This window comes from Podarcis liolepis (assembly GCF_965112155.1).
Source record: "Podarcis liolepis genome assembly, chromosome: 7".
In the NCBI taxonomy this organism is placed as follows: Eukaryota; Metazoa; Chordata; class Lepidosauria; order Squamata; family Lacertidae; genus Podarcis; species Podarcis liolepis.
The window spans coordinates 40,916,589-40,934,096 of NC_139561.1; the positions used below are offsets into that span (position 1 = coordinate 40,916,589).

General features: G+C 45.9%; 1 protein-coding gene across 1 annotated transcript in view; it reads left to right on the forward strand.

Moving 5' to 3' along the window:
- ATP2C2 (ATPase secretory pathway Ca2+ transporting 2) overlaps window positions 1–17,225 on the forward strand; it is a 37,160-nt gene extending 19,935 nt beyond the window's left edge. Inside the window, exons 13-27 of the mRNA XM_083513593.1 lie at window positions 362–459; window positions 1,247–1,348; window positions 2,352–2,441; window positions 4,831–4,932; window positions 6,063–6,219; window positions 7,587–7,757; window positions 8,955–9,052; window positions 9,160–9,210; window positions 10,531–10,697; window positions 11,618–11,686; window positions 12,103–12,219; window positions 12,833–12,980; window positions 14,549–14,644; window positions 15,811–15,952; window positions 16,738–17,225. Of these exons, the coding sequence (XP_083369719.1) occupies window positions 362–459; window positions 1,247–1,348; window positions 2,352–2,441; window positions 4,831–4,932; window positions 6,063–6,219; window positions 7,587–7,757; window positions 8,955–9,052; window positions 9,160–9,210; window positions 10,531–10,697; window positions 11,618–11,686; window positions 12,103–12,219; window positions 12,833–12,980; window positions 14,549–14,644; window positions 15,811–15,952; window positions 16,738–16,862 (1,733 nt within the window). The 3' untranslated portion in view covers window positions 16,863–17,225. The remainder of the gene's footprint in view (window positions 1–361; window positions 460–1,246; window positions 1,349–2,351; window positions 2,442–4,830; window positions 4,933–6,062; window positions 6,220–7,586; window positions 7,758–8,954; window positions 9,053–9,159; window positions 9,211–10,530; window positions 10,698–11,617; window positions 11,687–12,102; window positions 12,220–12,832; window positions 12,981–14,548; window positions 14,645–15,810; window positions 15,953–16,737) is intronic.
- Window positions 17,226–17,508: the final 283 nt, after the last annotated feature.

Sequence of the window (17,508 nt, forward strand, 5' to 3'; positions counted from 1 at the left end):
AGTCCCATAAAAGGCAATGGTGGACATCAGTTTGGATGGCTTTAGAAGAGCATTAGATAATTTCATGGAGGATAAGGCTACCAATGGCTACTAAGTATCTACCTCCACTGTTGGAAGCAGTATATGCTCTAGATTCCAGTTTTCAGGTTATCACGGGTGCAGGGGGTGTTGTGGCACTCAGATCCTGCTTGCAGGCTTCCCATGGTCATCTGATGTTGGGGTAGATTGGCCTTTCGTCTAATCCAGCAGGTCTCTTCTTAGGTTCTTATCCAGCACATGTGAATGCTTAGCAGCACACACACGCACACACACACGCCTGTGAGCGCAACCTCTGTTCTGACAAATCCTCTCTTCTCCTCAGGCTGTTGCAATGTTATCTGCTCTGATAAGACCGGGACCTTGACAGCCAATGAAATGACTGTCACTCAGCTCGTCACCTCAGATGGATTCAAGGCAGAGGTACAGTCAGCGGTTTGGACAAAGTTGTCAGTTGTAATACAAGACAACTCTGAACCTATAAGCCTCTTTGGTTGATAGCACTCTGATCTTGTCTTTTTATAAGATGACAAGGGTAGTGATGTGCTTTTAAATGCTTTCAGTGCTGTTTTAAGTAGGGTTACTTATTTGGTTTTGGTTGCTTTTTTAAGAAAATACTTTCATTTGTCATGTGTTTTCAGTTGCCTATGATTTATGCTGTGAAATGTCTTGGGTCCTGCAATGAGGAGAGAGGCAGAATATAAAATAAATAAAATGAATATTAATCTGATTTATTTGTTGCCTGGTTCAAAACATCTCTAGTAACTGACATACATAATTTAAAACAACTGTCAAGCTTAATAATAAAGCAACAATGCCCCCCCCCGCGCCAAAAAAAATGTAGCACAGAAAGAGCAATGAGCATCATCATCATAATCTACTCTCAAATGCTTGAGGGAACAATCATGCCTTAAAATGGCACCCAAAGGATGTTAATGTCAGTACCAGATGGGCCTTGATAAGGAAAGTATTCCAAAGATGGGGAGCCCAAAACTGGAAGAAAAAAACCCTCTCCCTTATTATCACTCATAAACCCATAATTTCACTTCCAGTGGACTACTGATTCACTTTGCCAATTAACTTCAATCCATAAATGCCAGTACTTCTGCCCGCTTTCCTTAACAAGATATCCATGTCTCCAAATGTACCCTCAGCTGGCCATAGAGTTGGATGTCCTCTGCAGGTGTCTTCTGGATTTCTGTTCTTCCAGGTGAGCGGAGTTGGGTACAACAGAGAAGGAGATGTGTGTCTCTTACCCTCCAGAGAAGTCATCAAAGAATTTTCAAACATCTCTGTGGGGAAATTAGTGGAGGTAAGTTATTCGCCGGGGTTATTACTATTTCGTAGGAGGAGCAGAGTAGACATGATGGGCTAAACAACCAATGTGATGAGACTTCCGGTGTTGATGGAACGGGGTGGGCAAACTTTTGACTGCTAAGGGCAATCATGCCTCAGCAATAAATGGGGTGGAGGGTGCGTATTGGCAAGCAGTGGGGCTGAACCAGTGGTAGGTGGGAGTCAGACTAGGTAGGACCACCCCTTCTCTCTCTCTCTCTCTCTCTCTCTCTCTCTCTCTCTCTCTCTCTCTGACTCCCCTTTCTCTCCCTACCGACTGAGCTGATACAGAACAGACAGATCACTCTTGGCAGATGTCTAACCTGATCACTTGCAGAGGACTTTGGAATTTAAGCCAAGGGTCCAAAGGTTTCCTACCCCGGCCCAAAAGATGGCACCACAGACTTCAATCCTTGCTTGTGTTGCACGCCACCCCAATCTCCAAACGATGAGAGATTGTGGGAGTTCCAGGTGCTTATCCAGGGTTTGTGTTTCTTTTGAAATGAGGCATAGTGGAGACCGGGGTGTCTTTATTAAATGTGGATTATTTGTACATATATACCACCTGAGTAAATGCTGGAGGGGTTCACAGCATTAACACCCCAAGAGGGCCTTGCTTCCTCCCATAGCCAGTGTCTTAGATTCTAACAGAATCTCTCTTTCCCTCTCTCAGGCTTGCTGTTTTTCTTCTAGCTCACATCACTCCAAACTCTCTGCTCTCAACTCTGTCTTTGTCTTTCTAACTACCCATGAATGGGGGGGGGACACCCATTACCATCTCACAAAGATCCACTTCCTTTGTTCCTGTAATGGCCCATCACCCAGGCAGGCTATCAGTCTGCCTTACAACACTTGCTGGAGCCACTTCATCACAATTCATCACACTTGCAACCGAGCAATCTCTGAGCCCAGGGCTTAAGCATAACAGTCATTTGATTCATTTGCCCAGCAAATATCACAAAGAAGCAAATCTCTTTCAGGCTGGCTGTGTTGCCAACAATGCAATCATCAGGAAGACGACTGTGATGGGGCAGCCAACTGAAGGGGCCCTGATAGCCCTGGCAATGAAGGTAGGGTGGCTGTTGCAAGCCCCGGGTGCTTATTAAGTTTTAGATTTAATCGGCTCAGTTTAATTTGTAATGGCTTAGCAAGGTTGCCAAAAAATGAAGGTAGGATTTAGTCTTCAGCTGATCCGGTAAGGTATCTTACCATGGTTGCCAAAAATGAGAGAGAGAATTTAGCATTCAGCTGATCTGCCCATTTATCAACGGCAGAATTGAAACAGAATTATAGTATTATAAACTCAAGGCAGCCAGAGAGCAACCTGACTTAGTGATCTTGGCAGTGATCCTCAAAACTCAATAAGTGTAAGGAAACGTGCCCAGTGGAAATAAGTGTATAAGTCTAGGTTTTTTTCCTAAAAGATAATGTCAAAAATTAGGGGGCATCTTATACTCTCAGCCATCTTCCACCATTTTCTTCAATCTGAGTCCCCCAAAATAAAAGGTAAAGGTAAAGAGACCTCTGACAGTTAAGTCCAGTCACTGATGACTCTGGGGTTGCAGCGCTCATCTCGCTTTACTGGCTGAGGGAGCCGACGTTTGTCTGCAGACAGTTTTTCAGGGTCATGTGGCCAGTATGACTAAGCCGCTTCTGGCAAACCAGAGCAGTGCACAGAAACACCGTTTACCTTCCTTCCGGAGCGGTACCTATTTACTTGCACTTTGATGTGCTTTCGAACTGCTAGGTTGGCAGGAGCAGGGACCGAACAATGGGAGCTCACCCTGTTGCAGGGATTCGAACCGCTGACCTTCCGATCGGCAAGCCCTAGGCTCTGTGGTTTAGACCACAGCGCCACCCGCGTCCCCCAAAATAGGGGGTGTCTTATACATGGGGCCATCTTATAGACACAAAAATACAGTATTCTACCCACCTTCTTGGACCATGTCGCACAGTAAAAATGGTTTCCCTTCATCTCCTTGATATAGGTGTTGCATTGGGCAAGCTGGTATCCTTAGGGACACTCCTTTGTTAAGTGGAAGAGTGACTGATAGCCTGGGATGGTTGGGTGGTGGCAGTGGTGTAGCTAGCTGCTCAGGCGCCTGGGGTGGCGTGCATGCCCTGCACCCAGGGGTGGGGTGCACCGCCCATGGGACGGAGCAAGCCAGAGCAGGGTGTACTGCATGGAGCCTTGCTACCGCCTCCCCCTCAGCTCGGCAGGCAGATGCAAACCCCACTCTGCTGTTTTCAGGCAGCACAGAGCCTGTAGGCATCCAAGCCACTGTGTCACTCCTAGGACAGACACATGACTCGGGCACATTGCAGGCCCCGTGGTGCCGCCCCCATTGTGTGGCGCCCAGTGCCCCCCATCTCCCCTAGCTACACCTCTGAGTGGTGGTTCAATCAATGGGTTAGGAGATGGACTCTTGAAAGCTGGAGATCCCTCTAGAGTGTTTTGAAGGAAACAGATGGGGAGGATACCTCCGTCCCATGGAGGAAGTTGCCCCAAGCCTCTGTATCTGGCCCTTGGCTCAGTCTGGGCCAACCAGATTTGTATGAGAAGTCTGAAAACAGGGACTGAGCGCAACAGCAGCTTTCTCCACTTACAACTCCCAGAACCTGGGGTTGATGCCTCCAACAGTGGAAGTAGAAGACAGCCGTTGTTGAGGGCCAAATGTTTGCCATCCCTGTTCATTTGTAATAAAGCAAATATTGCAAGGTCACCAAAAGCTTCCAATGACCCCTCTCTGGAAAGGAAAGGGGAAAAACAAGTCATGATGTCCTGAGAACTTCTTAAAGGTAAAGGTAAAGGGACCCCTGACCATTAGGTCCAGTCGACTCTGGGGTTGTGGCGCTCATCTCGCCTTATTGGCCGAGGGAGCCGGCATACAGCTTCCAGGCCATGTGGCCAGCATGACTAAGCCGCTTCTGGCGAACCACAGCAGCTCACGGAAACGCCGTTTACCTTCTTGCCAGAGTGGTACCTATTTATCTACTTGCACTTTGACGTGCTTTTGAACTCCTAGGTTGGCAGGAGCTGGGACAGAGCAACGGGAGCTCACCCTGTTGTGGGGATTCAAACCGCTGACCTTCCGATTGGCAAGCCCAAGAGGCTTGGTGGTTTAGACCACAGCGCCACCCGCTTCTTACCATGTGGCAAATGGGAAGCATGCAACTGTATTTAAATATTGCCTGAGTCACACTTCAAAAACATCAGAACTTGGAAGCCCAAGATGCTGCCTTAAACCAAGTAAAACCATTGCACCCATCTAGCTCAATATTGTCTGCACTGGCTGGCAGCAGCTCTTCAGGGTTTCAACAAGCATTTTGTCACTAACATTCAGCATATTTAAAATTGAATGGTAGCCATTCCTTTTGAGCTCTACCGCTCATGTATGCATAGAATTCTTAAGTGCTAAAGTCCTGGTCCTCCCTCTCCATGTCCCCCCCCCTTTTTAGATGGAACTGAGTGATATAAAAGACATCTATATAAGGAAGAAGGAGATCCCATTTAGCTCAGAGCAGAAATGGATGGCAGTCAAATGTGCTCTGAAAAACCAGGTAAAAAGCAAGCAACTTGTTTTTTGTTATCTGTGATTATTTTTAGAAAAAGAAAAAGAATAATGATACGCCACTGGAATCAAGTTGTGATCAGTCAGTACATATTACATTTTTATCCCACTTTCTTTCCCTCATTCACTCACCCCAGTTTTACTCTCACAAGAAGCCTGTGAAGGTGCTTAGACTCAGAGAAATTGGAGTACCTGTCCCAAGATTACCCTATGAACGTCATAAGGCTGAGAGTGGATTTGAACCTATGTGTCTCTTCCATCCAAGTCCAGCATTCTAATCATACATGGTGTGGTGTTGATGGTTGGAAATCATCAACCTGTCTGATTTTTTGTGTGTTATGTCACTCCTAAAAACTCCATAAACATTTTTGCAATAGGTGCAACAGACCAGATTCACATCAGGCATTTAAAGCACTATGATACAAAGAATTCTGGGAGTTGTAGCTCATTAAGGGTGCTGAGAGCTGTTAAAATACCCCTCACAGAGCTACGATTTCCAGAGTTCCTTGCTAAGAGGGATTGATTGTTAAACCACTCGGCAGACTGTAGCTCTGAAAGGGGAATATGTAGATCATGGGTTGGCAAACTAAGGCCCGGGGGTCGGATCTGGCCCAATTGCCTTCTAAATCCGGCCCACAGATGGTCTGGGAATCAGCATGTTTTTACATGAGTAGAATGTGTCCTTTTATTTAAAATGCATCTCCGGGTTATTTGTGGGGCCTGCCTGGTGTTTTTACATGAGTAGAATGTGTCCTTTTATTTAAAATGCACCTCTAGGTTATTTGTGGGACATAGGAATTTGTTCATTTTTTTTCCTGCAAAATATAGTCTGGCCCCCCACAAGGTTTGAGGGACAGTGGACCGGCCCCCTGCTGAAAAAGTTTGCTGACCCCTGATGTAGATCTAGAAAATGGTAGAACTAGGCAAAACACAACACAGAGAGATTTGTTGTGATGAGTTCCAGAAAGATCTCTCTCTCTCTCTCTCTCTCTCTCTCTCTCTCTCTCTGCCCTAACCTGAAGGTGCTGAGGACTGAACTCATGACTTTCTGCATGCAAAGAAGATGCTCTACCACTAGGCTATGGCCCTTCCTCAATTGTTCTTTTCCTCATTTCATAGGGGCAAGAAGAAGTCTACTTCATGAAGGGGGCCTTTGAAGAAGTGATGCAGCATTGCACCATGTATAACAGTGGTGGTATCTCCCTCCCAATGACACCGCAGCAGAAGTCCGTCTATGTTCAGGAAGAGAAGCACATGGGATCACTTGGCCTGAGGGGTCAGTTCATGGCTGTACCTCATCCCACCCCTATGCTTGCTTGAGTCTTGTGTGGGTTGACAAGCTGGGCATCCGGACTGCATCCCTTCCAGCTTGTTATGCCACACACACAAACACCAGGCACCTGAATGCTGAAGGACAGAGGAAGCTGTCATATGTCCCTTTGGCTCAGAATGGTTGACACTGACCAGCCGTGTGTCTTCAAGAGCCATCAGTATCATCCTTACATTATTCTGGGTCTCAAGGTGGATCACAAAAATTAAATACAGATAAAACACACATAGCTAAGAACATGTAATAGGTCATGGTTAAAAAGCAGTTGAACAATGTGGGTGGAACCATAGTACTAGGAGCTACTGTATTTTTTGCACCATAACACTCACTTTTTTCCTCCTAAAAAGTAAGGGGAAATGTCTGTGCGTGTTATGGAGGGAATGCCTACGGGTGGCGTGCCTACGGATTTTCCTCCTCTAAAAACTACGTGCGTGTTTTGGTCGGGTGCGTGTTATAGAGCGAAAAATACGGTATTTCCTTAAAAGCAGTCAGTTCCCCAAAGGCAGAAGGACAACAAGGTGGGACCTGGCCAAGCTTCTTTAGGAAGGGCATTCCAAGCCTGAGACCAGCCACTGAGAAGGCCCTTTCCCACGTTCTCATCAAACATGCCTGTGAGGGTGGCAGGACTGAGAGAAGGGCCTCTGCTTAAGATCTCAAAGTCCAGGCAGGTCTGTATGGGAGAATTCGGTCCTTCAGATAGTCTGGACCTAAGCCGTATGGGACATTTGCAGCCCCACACAGAGATGCTGGAGGTTGGACCATTTTCCCCTGAGCCACAGCCCAACCACATTGCCACCTGGAGCCTGTACCGCTACACTCTGCCTTCCTATCTTATGCTGCAGTGTAGCTTCTGCCCATCACAGAAACACCTGGGGAACACACACACACCCCTCTCACCTGGGCTTATAAGAACCAAGCACTTCTTGACTTGAGATATTTTCATGCTTGTGTTCTTTTAGCTTAGGAGTAGCCAACCTGATGCCTTCCAGATATTTTTGGCCTGCATGCCCATCATCCGTGCCCATTGACCATTTTGGCTGAGGCTGACGCATGTTGTAGTCCAACCACATCTGGAGCTTTCTTATACAGAGTCGGACCATTGGTCCATCTAGCTCAATATCATCTTCTACACAGACTGGCACTGTCCGTCCAGGGCTTCAGGCATGGAGTCACTCTAAGCCCTACCTGGGGATGTTGGGGAGAGAACCTTGGACCTTCTGCAGATTCTCTACCACTGAGTTATGCCCCTTTCCCTTTCTGAGTGGCAGCATGAAATAACCTGGTCTGTTGTCATTTTCTCTGCTCCTTCCTAGTGCTTGCCCTGGCTTCCGGTCCAGAACTGGGCAGGCTGACATTTTTAGGTCTTGTGGGAATCATCGACCCTCCAAGGCGTGGAGTGAAGGAAGCTGTTCGAGTCCTCATTGAGTCAGGAGTTTCGGTGAAAATGATAACTGGAGATGCCTTGGAAACAGCCCTCGCCATTGGTGAGCAAGATAAACCATGCCACCTTCTTGCAACTTTTTGGGCTTTGGGCTTTAGAGAAAGGACAAGTAAAGGAGGGAGACGTGAAAGAGGTGTATAAAATTATGCACAAAGGAGAGAGAACAGCTAGTGGGAAGTTGGTTGTTTTCTTTTGCCCTCTCTTATAATACCAGAAGGGACGCGGGTGGCGCTGTGGTCTAAACAACTGAGCCTAGGGCTTGCCGATCAGAAGGTCGGCGGTTCGAATCCCTTCAACGGGGTGAGCTCCTGTTGCTCAGTCTCTGCTCCTGCCAACCTAGCAATTCAAAAGCACGTCAAAATGCAAGTAGATAAATAGGTACCGTTCCGGCGGGAAGGTAAACGGCATTTCCATGCGCTGCTCTGGTTCACCAGAAGCGGCTTAGTCATGCTGGCCACATGACCTGGAAGCTGTACGCTGGCTCCCTCAGCCAATAAAGTGAGATGAGCACCACAACCCTGGAGTTGTCTGCGACTGGACCTAACGGTCAGGGGTCCCTTTACCTTTATAATACCAGAACTCAGGGCCATTCAATGAAGCCGAAGGCAAAAGGAAGGCCTTCTCTACACAGCATGTAGTTAAATGATCGAAATTGCTCCCGCAGAAAGTAGTGGTGGCCACCAACTGAGATGACTTTAAAGGAGAGTTTGGACAAATTCATGGAGGATAACTCTACCAGTGCCAGCTAGTCTCAATGGCTATGTTCTTCCTCCACTGTCAGAGGCAATATGCTTCTAAATATCAGTTGCTGGTGAGCTCAAGTGATGTGGATGCTGTTATACTCAGGTCCTGTTTGCAGACTTCAAAAGGCATCTTATCATCCACTGTGAGAACAGGTTGCTGGACTCAATGGGCCATTGACCCAGCAGGGCTTTTCTTATGTTCTGCTTACACTGAAACACAATTCATTGTATCGCGCTGAACATCGCAGCTGATTCTCTCTACTGCCCATTTCCCTTCTTGCTGTACACTTTTTTTTTGCATCTCAGATATCTGCCTCTGCTCCCACGAGGCTGGATTTGCCTTTGGCTGTTCAAGATGCTCCAGGGGCAAGGCTAGGTGACAACTTGGTGACCTAGAAGTAGACTTTGGTGGGATGTTTCTGTCAGAAATCCCTTGTCAAATGCCGTCTCTGCCTCAATTGGGATGGTCAGCCATATCCTTTCCCTTTCCTTCATAGGACGAAATATCGGCCTCTGCAATGGGAAAATGAAAGCTATGTCTGGGGAGGAACTGGAGAACACCACAGAATCAGCACTATCATCAACTGTCAAAAATGTAATGGCGCTTTGAAGGGGTTCCAAAACGCATGGTGTGTGCTCATTCTTAAAACCCCAGCCGTCTCACATAGATCTGCTTTCTCTCTCTCTCTCCTCATCATCCAGGTTTCCATCTTCTTCCGAACAAGTCCAAAACACAAACTTAAAATCATAAAGGTATCTGCTGACCCCAAACAAGCCACAAGTCTGTCCCTTTCCCAGAGAAGCTAGTTCTGATTGCTGCACCATGGTGGTCACTACTTTGCTTCTGATTTGCCCACTTCTGTTCAAATTACATTTTCCTTCTACAGCTTCTCTTTTCCTGCAACTCGTTCTGGGAATCATTCTCTGCTGGTTCTTTGCCATAGATAAGGGAGTTGGGGAATCAATTTCTATAAAGGAGAACTGAAGCAGCAATTGCAAATCAAGGTGTATCTTCCTTGCCTTTCAGTGCTCAGAACTACATCTTCTAGCAATAACCACCACAAAATACAGCTGGAAAAGTCCAGTTTCTGGGTCCATGGGTTTAGGCCAGGCTTCCCCCAATCCAGTGCCCTCTGGATGCTTTCAACTACAATCCCCATCATCCCTGACAATGGCCACACTGGCTGGAGCTAAGGGGAGATGTAGCCGAGTAACAACTGAAGAACAACTGGCAGGGGAAAGGCTGCACTAGGCAGTGAATTACATCATTATTATTTATTAAACTTATTAGTTGCTTTTTTAAAAAAGAAATAGCCAGTGGAAATGCATTCAATGTTTCCTGAAACTATCTGTGCATTTCCTCCTACTCTTCCACATCCCTTTGTCTCATGAAGGGGAGAATTGAACCCTGCCTCTCTCTCTCTGTTTTGGTGGTTGCTGCTCCTGTTGGTTGACAATGGTACAATTGTCTAGCCAAGCACAGTCACTTCTCACTTGCTGTGATCTTCGAGGGTTGGGTGATTTGCTGATTTGTCACTTTGGTCATGTATTGCAAAGATCATGAAAGTGGTAATCAAGTGTAGGCATGTCTTCATTTAAGTGAGCCTCTGTAAGTACCCTGATTGGCTGGTCTGGGACTATTACAGGCAGCATTAAAAAAAATGTGTGCCCTGATTAGCTGGTCTGGAATTTTTCCTGGCAACATTCAACACTTCTTCATATTATGGGTTGGGTTTGATCCTGCTGATCACATTTGCATGAAGATGCATCCTTAAATTAAAACTGATTGCATGAGCAAAATAATACCTAATAAAAGCTTGTTTCTTAACCAATCCCCATTTATCCTTTCAGCTAGAATTGTTAATTCCCACTGCTGCTGAAAGCCCAAATTCTAAATGGCTAATCTCTCCAGATTGTCTTCCTGTGTACTGCATTTTGGTTTCTTTGGTTTTAATTTACTTTTTTTTCTTTATTGAAAGTTAGAAAACTACTGTGTTTGACATTTTATATTATGGAGAGGCCAAGACCACATAGATACGTGCTGGATTTTGTATCCATTTGCCATTTTCACAGGCTTTGCAACAGACCGGCGCCATCGTGGGGATGACGGGAGATGGGGTGAATGACGCAGTGGCTCTGAAATCTGCTGATATTGGGATTGCAATGGGGCAGGCGGGCACAGATGTCAGCAAGGAGGCGGCAAACATGATCCTTGTCGATGACAACTTCTCAACCATCATGTAGGTGGCTCTTAAGAGGCACATCAGACATCCCAGCGTCTCTCATCTTGCTCTGGCTTCTACATTCGTTTCAGCAGGGGAAGCTGATTTAGTCATTCACTATATTTATGAGACACCTCATAAAATAAGTTCTCTGGAAGAAGAGCGCAAAACATTAGCAACAGCATTCAAACCTAAAAACAGAACCAGCATGATAAAACATGACATACAGCACAGAGCACAAACAGCCTCCGTCCTGGACCTGCTATTGTTGTCGCTTGGCTGGATTGGGCTGGGGAGGGGCTGGGTGGTGGCAAGATGAGGGCTATGCGCACATGCTGGTAGGACCCCTAGAATGACCATCAATATCAAAAGCATGGTTGGTAGTCCAAAGAGTGAGAGTCTTTTCTGTGGCTGCTCCCACATTGTGGGTTTCTTTCTCAAGAAAGGTTAGCTTGGTTCCCTCCTCATTATCTTCCCACCAGCATTTCAGGAAATGACATCATTGCCCCTGCTGTGAAATACATGGTGCCATCTTTGCCTCACTGGTTGTTCTGCACTTAGGGCTAATCCAGACTCCCTTTTGTGCTGTGTTTCTAGGTACATGTCAACACTTTAAAGCTCCCTGTCCAAGCACTACCACCACCACCCTCTGGAACTTTCTCTTTACTTCTGAATCGGAACAAATGGCAGTCCGTGGAAAACCCAAATTGCTGTTTGTTCCAATTCAGTGTTAAAGAGCAGGTTTTCCTGGGGAAAGCAGCAAGGAGGAAAAGTTGCTCAGACATAGAGCTTGAAACCATGGACCTGGCTGTGCCTAGAAACAAAGTGTGGATGAGCCCTTTCAGCAGCACTGGCAGTTCCTGCTTCCCCCAAAATCCAGAGCTTGGTTGTCCCATAAATGGATATCAGTTTACACACTATTCCTTTTTCCCCAACAGGAGTGCAATCGAGGAAGGAAAGGGCATCTTTTACAACATTAAAAATTTTGTTCGGTTTCAGCTCAGCACGTAAGTCATTCTTGACTTAAACCCAGGGGCGGAGGAAGGGGGGTGCGGACCACCCCAGGTGTCATCACTGAGGGGGTGACAAAATGCCAGGTGGCACTCACCGCAGAGCCTGTAGCATGTCCGAGCCACGCGTCCCTCCTGGAGTGACACGGTGGCTTGGGAGCCCGCAGGCTCCATGCTGCCCCAAATGGTCCGCCCACCTCCTCCCCCTCAGCTGTAGGGCGGCTGAGTGGGAGGAGGCAGGCAGATTCCTTGGAGGCCCCACAGAGCGCCCTGCCCCTATGGGCACCTCACACCGCCCTGGGTGCCCAAGTGGCTTCCTCCGCCACTGCTTAAACCACGTAAGAATCAACCACCATCAGGGCCACAGAATATCCATGAAGACTTAACTCACTCACTCTTTGTGTTCACGGCAGGAGTATCTCGGCACTGAGTTTGATCGCTCTGTCAACAGTCTTCAATTTGCCAAACCCGCTCAACGCTATGCAAATCCTGTGGATCAATATCATAATGGATGGGCCCCCAGCACAAAGGTGAGGACACAGGAAGATTGGCCGGGGGGGGGGGCAGGATTCACACTGGAAGCCTTCACAATTCTTTTCTAAAATACTTAAGGTTCTTGGGAGGGCACCTCACTGCAGATTTACCTCTCCGACAGCTCTGATACCAGGAGAAGGAGATCCAACATTGGAGACTCCGTCTCTGATGGCACTGGCTTCTCTGATGCCCTGGACCAAGAAACCTTGGAGGTCTAATGGTAGGGCCAAAATTTTGGTTCCAATCAGGAAAAGGATGCTGGAGATCAGGCAATGTTGTTGGACCAGAGACAAACCGTTTGGACCAGTCAGTGGGTTCTGAGGTAGACATTTGGACTTGGTGGGTAAGGACTGGCTTTTGGGAGTCAGCTTGCTGTCTGGGCTGACAGTGCTGTAGCCCAAGTGGTGTCCTTGAGTCACAGACTTAGATTTCAGAGGAAACAGAATGGTCAGTACAGGTCGTTCACTGAGTACTTTACATTGTGGTTTCCTTGTGCAAGTTGCCTATTTCTTCCCAGAAAAATAAAATAGCTAATGAATCTGTGCTAATAAAACAATGGCTTGGGTTTTTTTGTGGTTTTTTCTTTTCTTTTCTGGGCCTGGCAAACAGTTTGGGTGTTGAACCAGTGGACAAAGATGCCATCAAGCAACCTCCAAGGAGCATCACTGATACGATTCTCAGCAGGTCTCTGATTCTGAAGATCTTCCTGTCAGCCACCATTATAATCAGTGGAACCATGTTTGTCTTTTGGAAAGAGGTGAGAAAGGGGGTGTGGCACTTGCATCTGTGCTCCAAACAAGCGGTAACTAAGGGCACACTCACACCAAACATGGTAACACTTTCAACAGTCGCAGCTCCCCCCTCCCCAAATTCTGGGAGCTGAATTTGTTTAAGGTGTTGAGAGTGGTTAGGACGCTCCCTATTCCCCTCCCAGGGCTACCAGGGCTCCCTTGGTTAGAGGGACCCAGTCTGGGAATTAATCTCTTTGTAGAGTACTGTTGATTTTAATAATCTTTTGAAAGTGTTTAAATACCTCTTTTTAAAAGTGCTTTTAATTGATAATGTTAGCATGCGACTTTAGTACAAACAAGCGGTGCATAAATTTGGTTACAACAAAAGAAGCATTTTAATAATAATAATAATAATTTATTTGTACCCCGCCCATCTGGCTGGGTTTCCCCAGCCACTCTGGGTGGCTTCCACAGAGACCAAAATACACTAAAATGTCACACATTAAAAACTTCCCTGAACAGTTACAGATAGGTAGCCGTGTTGGTCTGCCATAGTCAAAATAAAAAATTCCTTCCAGTAGCACCTTAAAGACCAACTAAGTTAGTTCTTGGTATGAGCTTTGGTATGATACACCTGTGTATCTGAAGAAGTGTGCATGCACATGAAAGCTCATACCAAGAACTAACTTAGTTGGTCTTTAAGGTGCTACTGGAAGGAATTTTTTATTTTCCCCGAACAGGGCTGCCTTAAGATGTCTTCTGAATGTCAGGTATTTGTTTATCGCTTTGACATCAGATGGGAGGGCGTTCCACAGGGCGGGCGCCACTACCGAGAGGCCCTCTGCCTGGTTCCCTGTAGCTTTGCTTCTCGCAATGAGGGAACTGCCAGAAGGCCCTCGGCGCTAGACCTCAGCGTCCAGGCAGAACGATGGGGGTGGAGACACTCCTTCAGGTCCTTTAAAAGTTGCCACTAGTAGAAAAGGTTTTCACCACCTTTAAAAGAGGGTAAGACTAGTCAAGGGTTACTAGTCATGATGGCTGCAGTACCTCCAGTATCAGAGGCAGTGATTCCTCCAAATACCAGTTGTTGGGAATCACAGGTGGGTGGAGTGCATTTGTGCTCAAGTCATGCTTTGGAGCTTCCCTTAGCTATCTGGCTGGCCACTGTGAGAACAGGGTGCTAAACGAGATGGGTCTTTGGCCTGACCCAACAGGGTTTTTCTTCTGTTATAGATATCTCTTCCAATCATGTCTTTCACCCTTGTAAGAAAACAGCACACACTGCAAATCAAAATCATAAGGTTGCAGTAGGAATGGGCTACAGAACACTCCTTCTCTTCTTTTTTCGCCTGGCTTCTAATTATTTCCCTGTAGCCCATCAATCATCGCATATAGATTTAAGGCTCCTTGGCACTGCAGGGCCTTCTAATCTTCCCTCGAAAAAAGAAGAAAGGCCAGCTTTCAAGGTGACTGTGACTTTACAAACAAAGGGCTCATTGTGAGATGGGAGGGCTGACTTTGCACATTCTCCAAACATCCACACTCCCTCCCTCGCCTCTCTTACTACCGAGTTTTCTCACTTGCGTTTTTTCAGATCCCGGAAAGTGGCATAACGCCACGGACCACAACAATGACTTTCACTTGCTTTGTGTTCTTTGACCTCTTCAACGCCCTGACATGTCGTTCCCAGGTAAGAGAGGTGTTGGTTGCTAAGCCCAAAGAGGAGTGTGTCTGTCAGCAAAAGAAGATTCCCTATTATTTATGCTTAAAGTGTTAATAAAGGGAACTCCCCCTCTCAACCCAAGGGACAGACAACATCTTTCTTAAAAAATGATTTTTATTTGATTTTAAAGGATATAAACTTATAACAAAATCAATTAAATATCCACATAATGAGATTACTCTGACTCTCATGACTCCCCTCCATCCTCCTAATGTCAATATTTACATCTGCCTATCAGTCCATTATCAACATTTTTTTATCCATCTAAATTGTCTATAGTCTTTGTTTCCTTACAAGTGAGATTAAAATCCTGCTAATGTTTTCATCTGCTTACAATGGTCTCCTAAATAAATTATAATTTCCCCCCATTCTTTTTTAAAGTTCTTGCCTTCTTGGTTCCTGAGCTTTCCAGTGAATTTTGCCATTTCAGCATAGTCCATCAACTTGGTCTGCCATTCTTCCCTGGTCGGGGAGGTGGGTGGTGGAACGGGGACACAGACAACCTCTTAAGTGGAGGCTTGTAGAACCTCAATGACTAACCAATTTATTACAGCTGGGATGGGGAAACCTCCAAATGTTATAGCATAGCTTTCATGGACTACATCCACTTTATCTTTCATGCAACTGATGAAGTATAATTACCATACATCAAAGGTTAATCTATCTAGCAGAATCAGCTTACAAACACCAGGATGTCTGTATTATCAATACAACTGTTGTTGTTTTGTCAATGGACAGCCTACAGTGAACCCCAAAGTGGCCATACTGAGGCAAAGGAAATTCACAGGCATGTAAAACTGCAATGTAAAACCAGCAAATTACAATTACTGTAATCAATATCTACCTATCACATTGGATTGAATTGGGGCAATGGATGTTCTCCATCGCTGGAAGTATTTAAGCAGAGACTGGATGGTCATCTGTCAGGGTTATTGTAGTTACATCCCAATTTGCAGATCCTTCACTTGGACAGATTAGGCTAGTTGACCTCCAAGATCTTTTCCAAACTCTATGATTCTATCATGAGTTTGCCCAAAAGCTGCTTTGATAATAACAGGCTAGATTCATGAAGGAGAGATGTGTAAAGTTGATTTCCCCATCCCAATTATCTTTTATTTTTTCCCCTCCTCCAGACAAAACTGATACTAGAAATTGGTCTTTTCCGAAACCGCATGTTCCTGTATTCTGTCTTGGGGTCTATTTTGGGTCAAATGGCTGTTATTTACATCCCTCCACTACAGAAGATCTTCCAGACGGAGAATTTAGGAGCACTAGGTAAGTCTGATGGCTGAAGCTCTAAAAGAGGATTGGATGTTTTTCTTCGAAAAGATTTAAGTGTGTAGCTGTGGCTGACAATTATCCCATCTTTTTCAGGAGCTTGGAAGGTTGGCCCAATAGCAGTGGGAATATATGGGTCTTGTTAGGGGGCAGTTGCAGGGGGCGGTTTGAGGGGGAACAAGCTGAAGCTGTACTTGCAAAGGAGCCACCAGTAGCAGACTCTAAGGTTTTATTTGTCTCACACCTGACCTCATTTGATGGCATGATGATGAACAGAATTCTCCCCTCTGAGGCTTGGGAAACCAAATTATCCCCACCCCTCCAAACTCCTGGAACAACCTAGTTTCTTCTGAATACAAGCCCAATTGATCCCTGATTACACCCACACCACCAAAAAAAGACATTAGTGGGAGCACTATGATATCTTCCCCCCACACACACTCCAAACAGCCTTGGAATGCCTTCCATATTATCAGACTGCAACTCCCATCATTCCTGACCATTGGCAATGCTGGCTGGGGCTGATGAGAGTTTGAGTCCATTAACAGCTGGAGGATCCTGCATTGGCTGTAGTCAACCCCTCCTCCCAGGGAATTTTGGGAATTGTAGCTCTGGGAAGGGAATACAAGCCTCTTAAAAATCCTCAGCACCTTAATAAATGACAGCTTCCAGAATTCTTTGGGGGAAAGCTTTGACTGTTTAAATGTATAATGTGAATGTCACCCTTGCCTGTATATCAGCAACAGATTGAATCTTTTTTTCTTCCCTTCTATCTTTGGTAGATTTGCTGTTCCTAGCAGCCTTGGCTTCTTCGGTTTTCTTCCTCTCTGAACTGATCAAAGTGTGTGAGAAATATTGCTGCACCCCACCAAAGATGGACAGCAACATCCAACTAGAAGCTGTGTGACCAAAATAACTCGGACTTCCCTTGTTGTGGAATGCTGTTGGAATGGAACTGTGATCTAGGACAATTCACAGGGGACAAGTGGATCTTTTTATACACCTCTCAAAATTCCCAACCATCTCTACATCCCAGCCCTGTCACCCACTGATCAGATTTCTTCACTGTCACCGTCCAGTCCATTGTTATAGTTTTGAAAGGCGGCTTGTGTTGCTCCTAGCTATCTCTCAGCTTACAAGAGTGTCTTCTGCAGGGTCAGAGAATGGAGGAGGAGAACCAAATGAAATAACCACAGCACCATCTTTATTTATTTAAGTTGCAGTTACTTCTTTTGCTAATAAAATGTGCCTTCTAGGGGCTAATATGGCGTAGTCGTTGAGAGTGTTGGACTAGGATTGAAAGCTGGTTGTGTATGTGCAGGGAGACATAGATTCAAATTCCCATTGAGGTCACCAAACAACTTTGGCCTAATTACCATGTCCAGCCTAGCCTACCTCACAGGGTTGTTGTGAGGGTAAAATGAGGAGGGGGCCTAGAGGACCGATGTTTGCAATCCTGAGCTCCTTGGAGAGAGAGGGAGATAAGAAGAAAAACAAATAATATCAGTTACAGATAGGTAGCCGTGTTGGTCTGCCATAGTCAAAATAAAAAA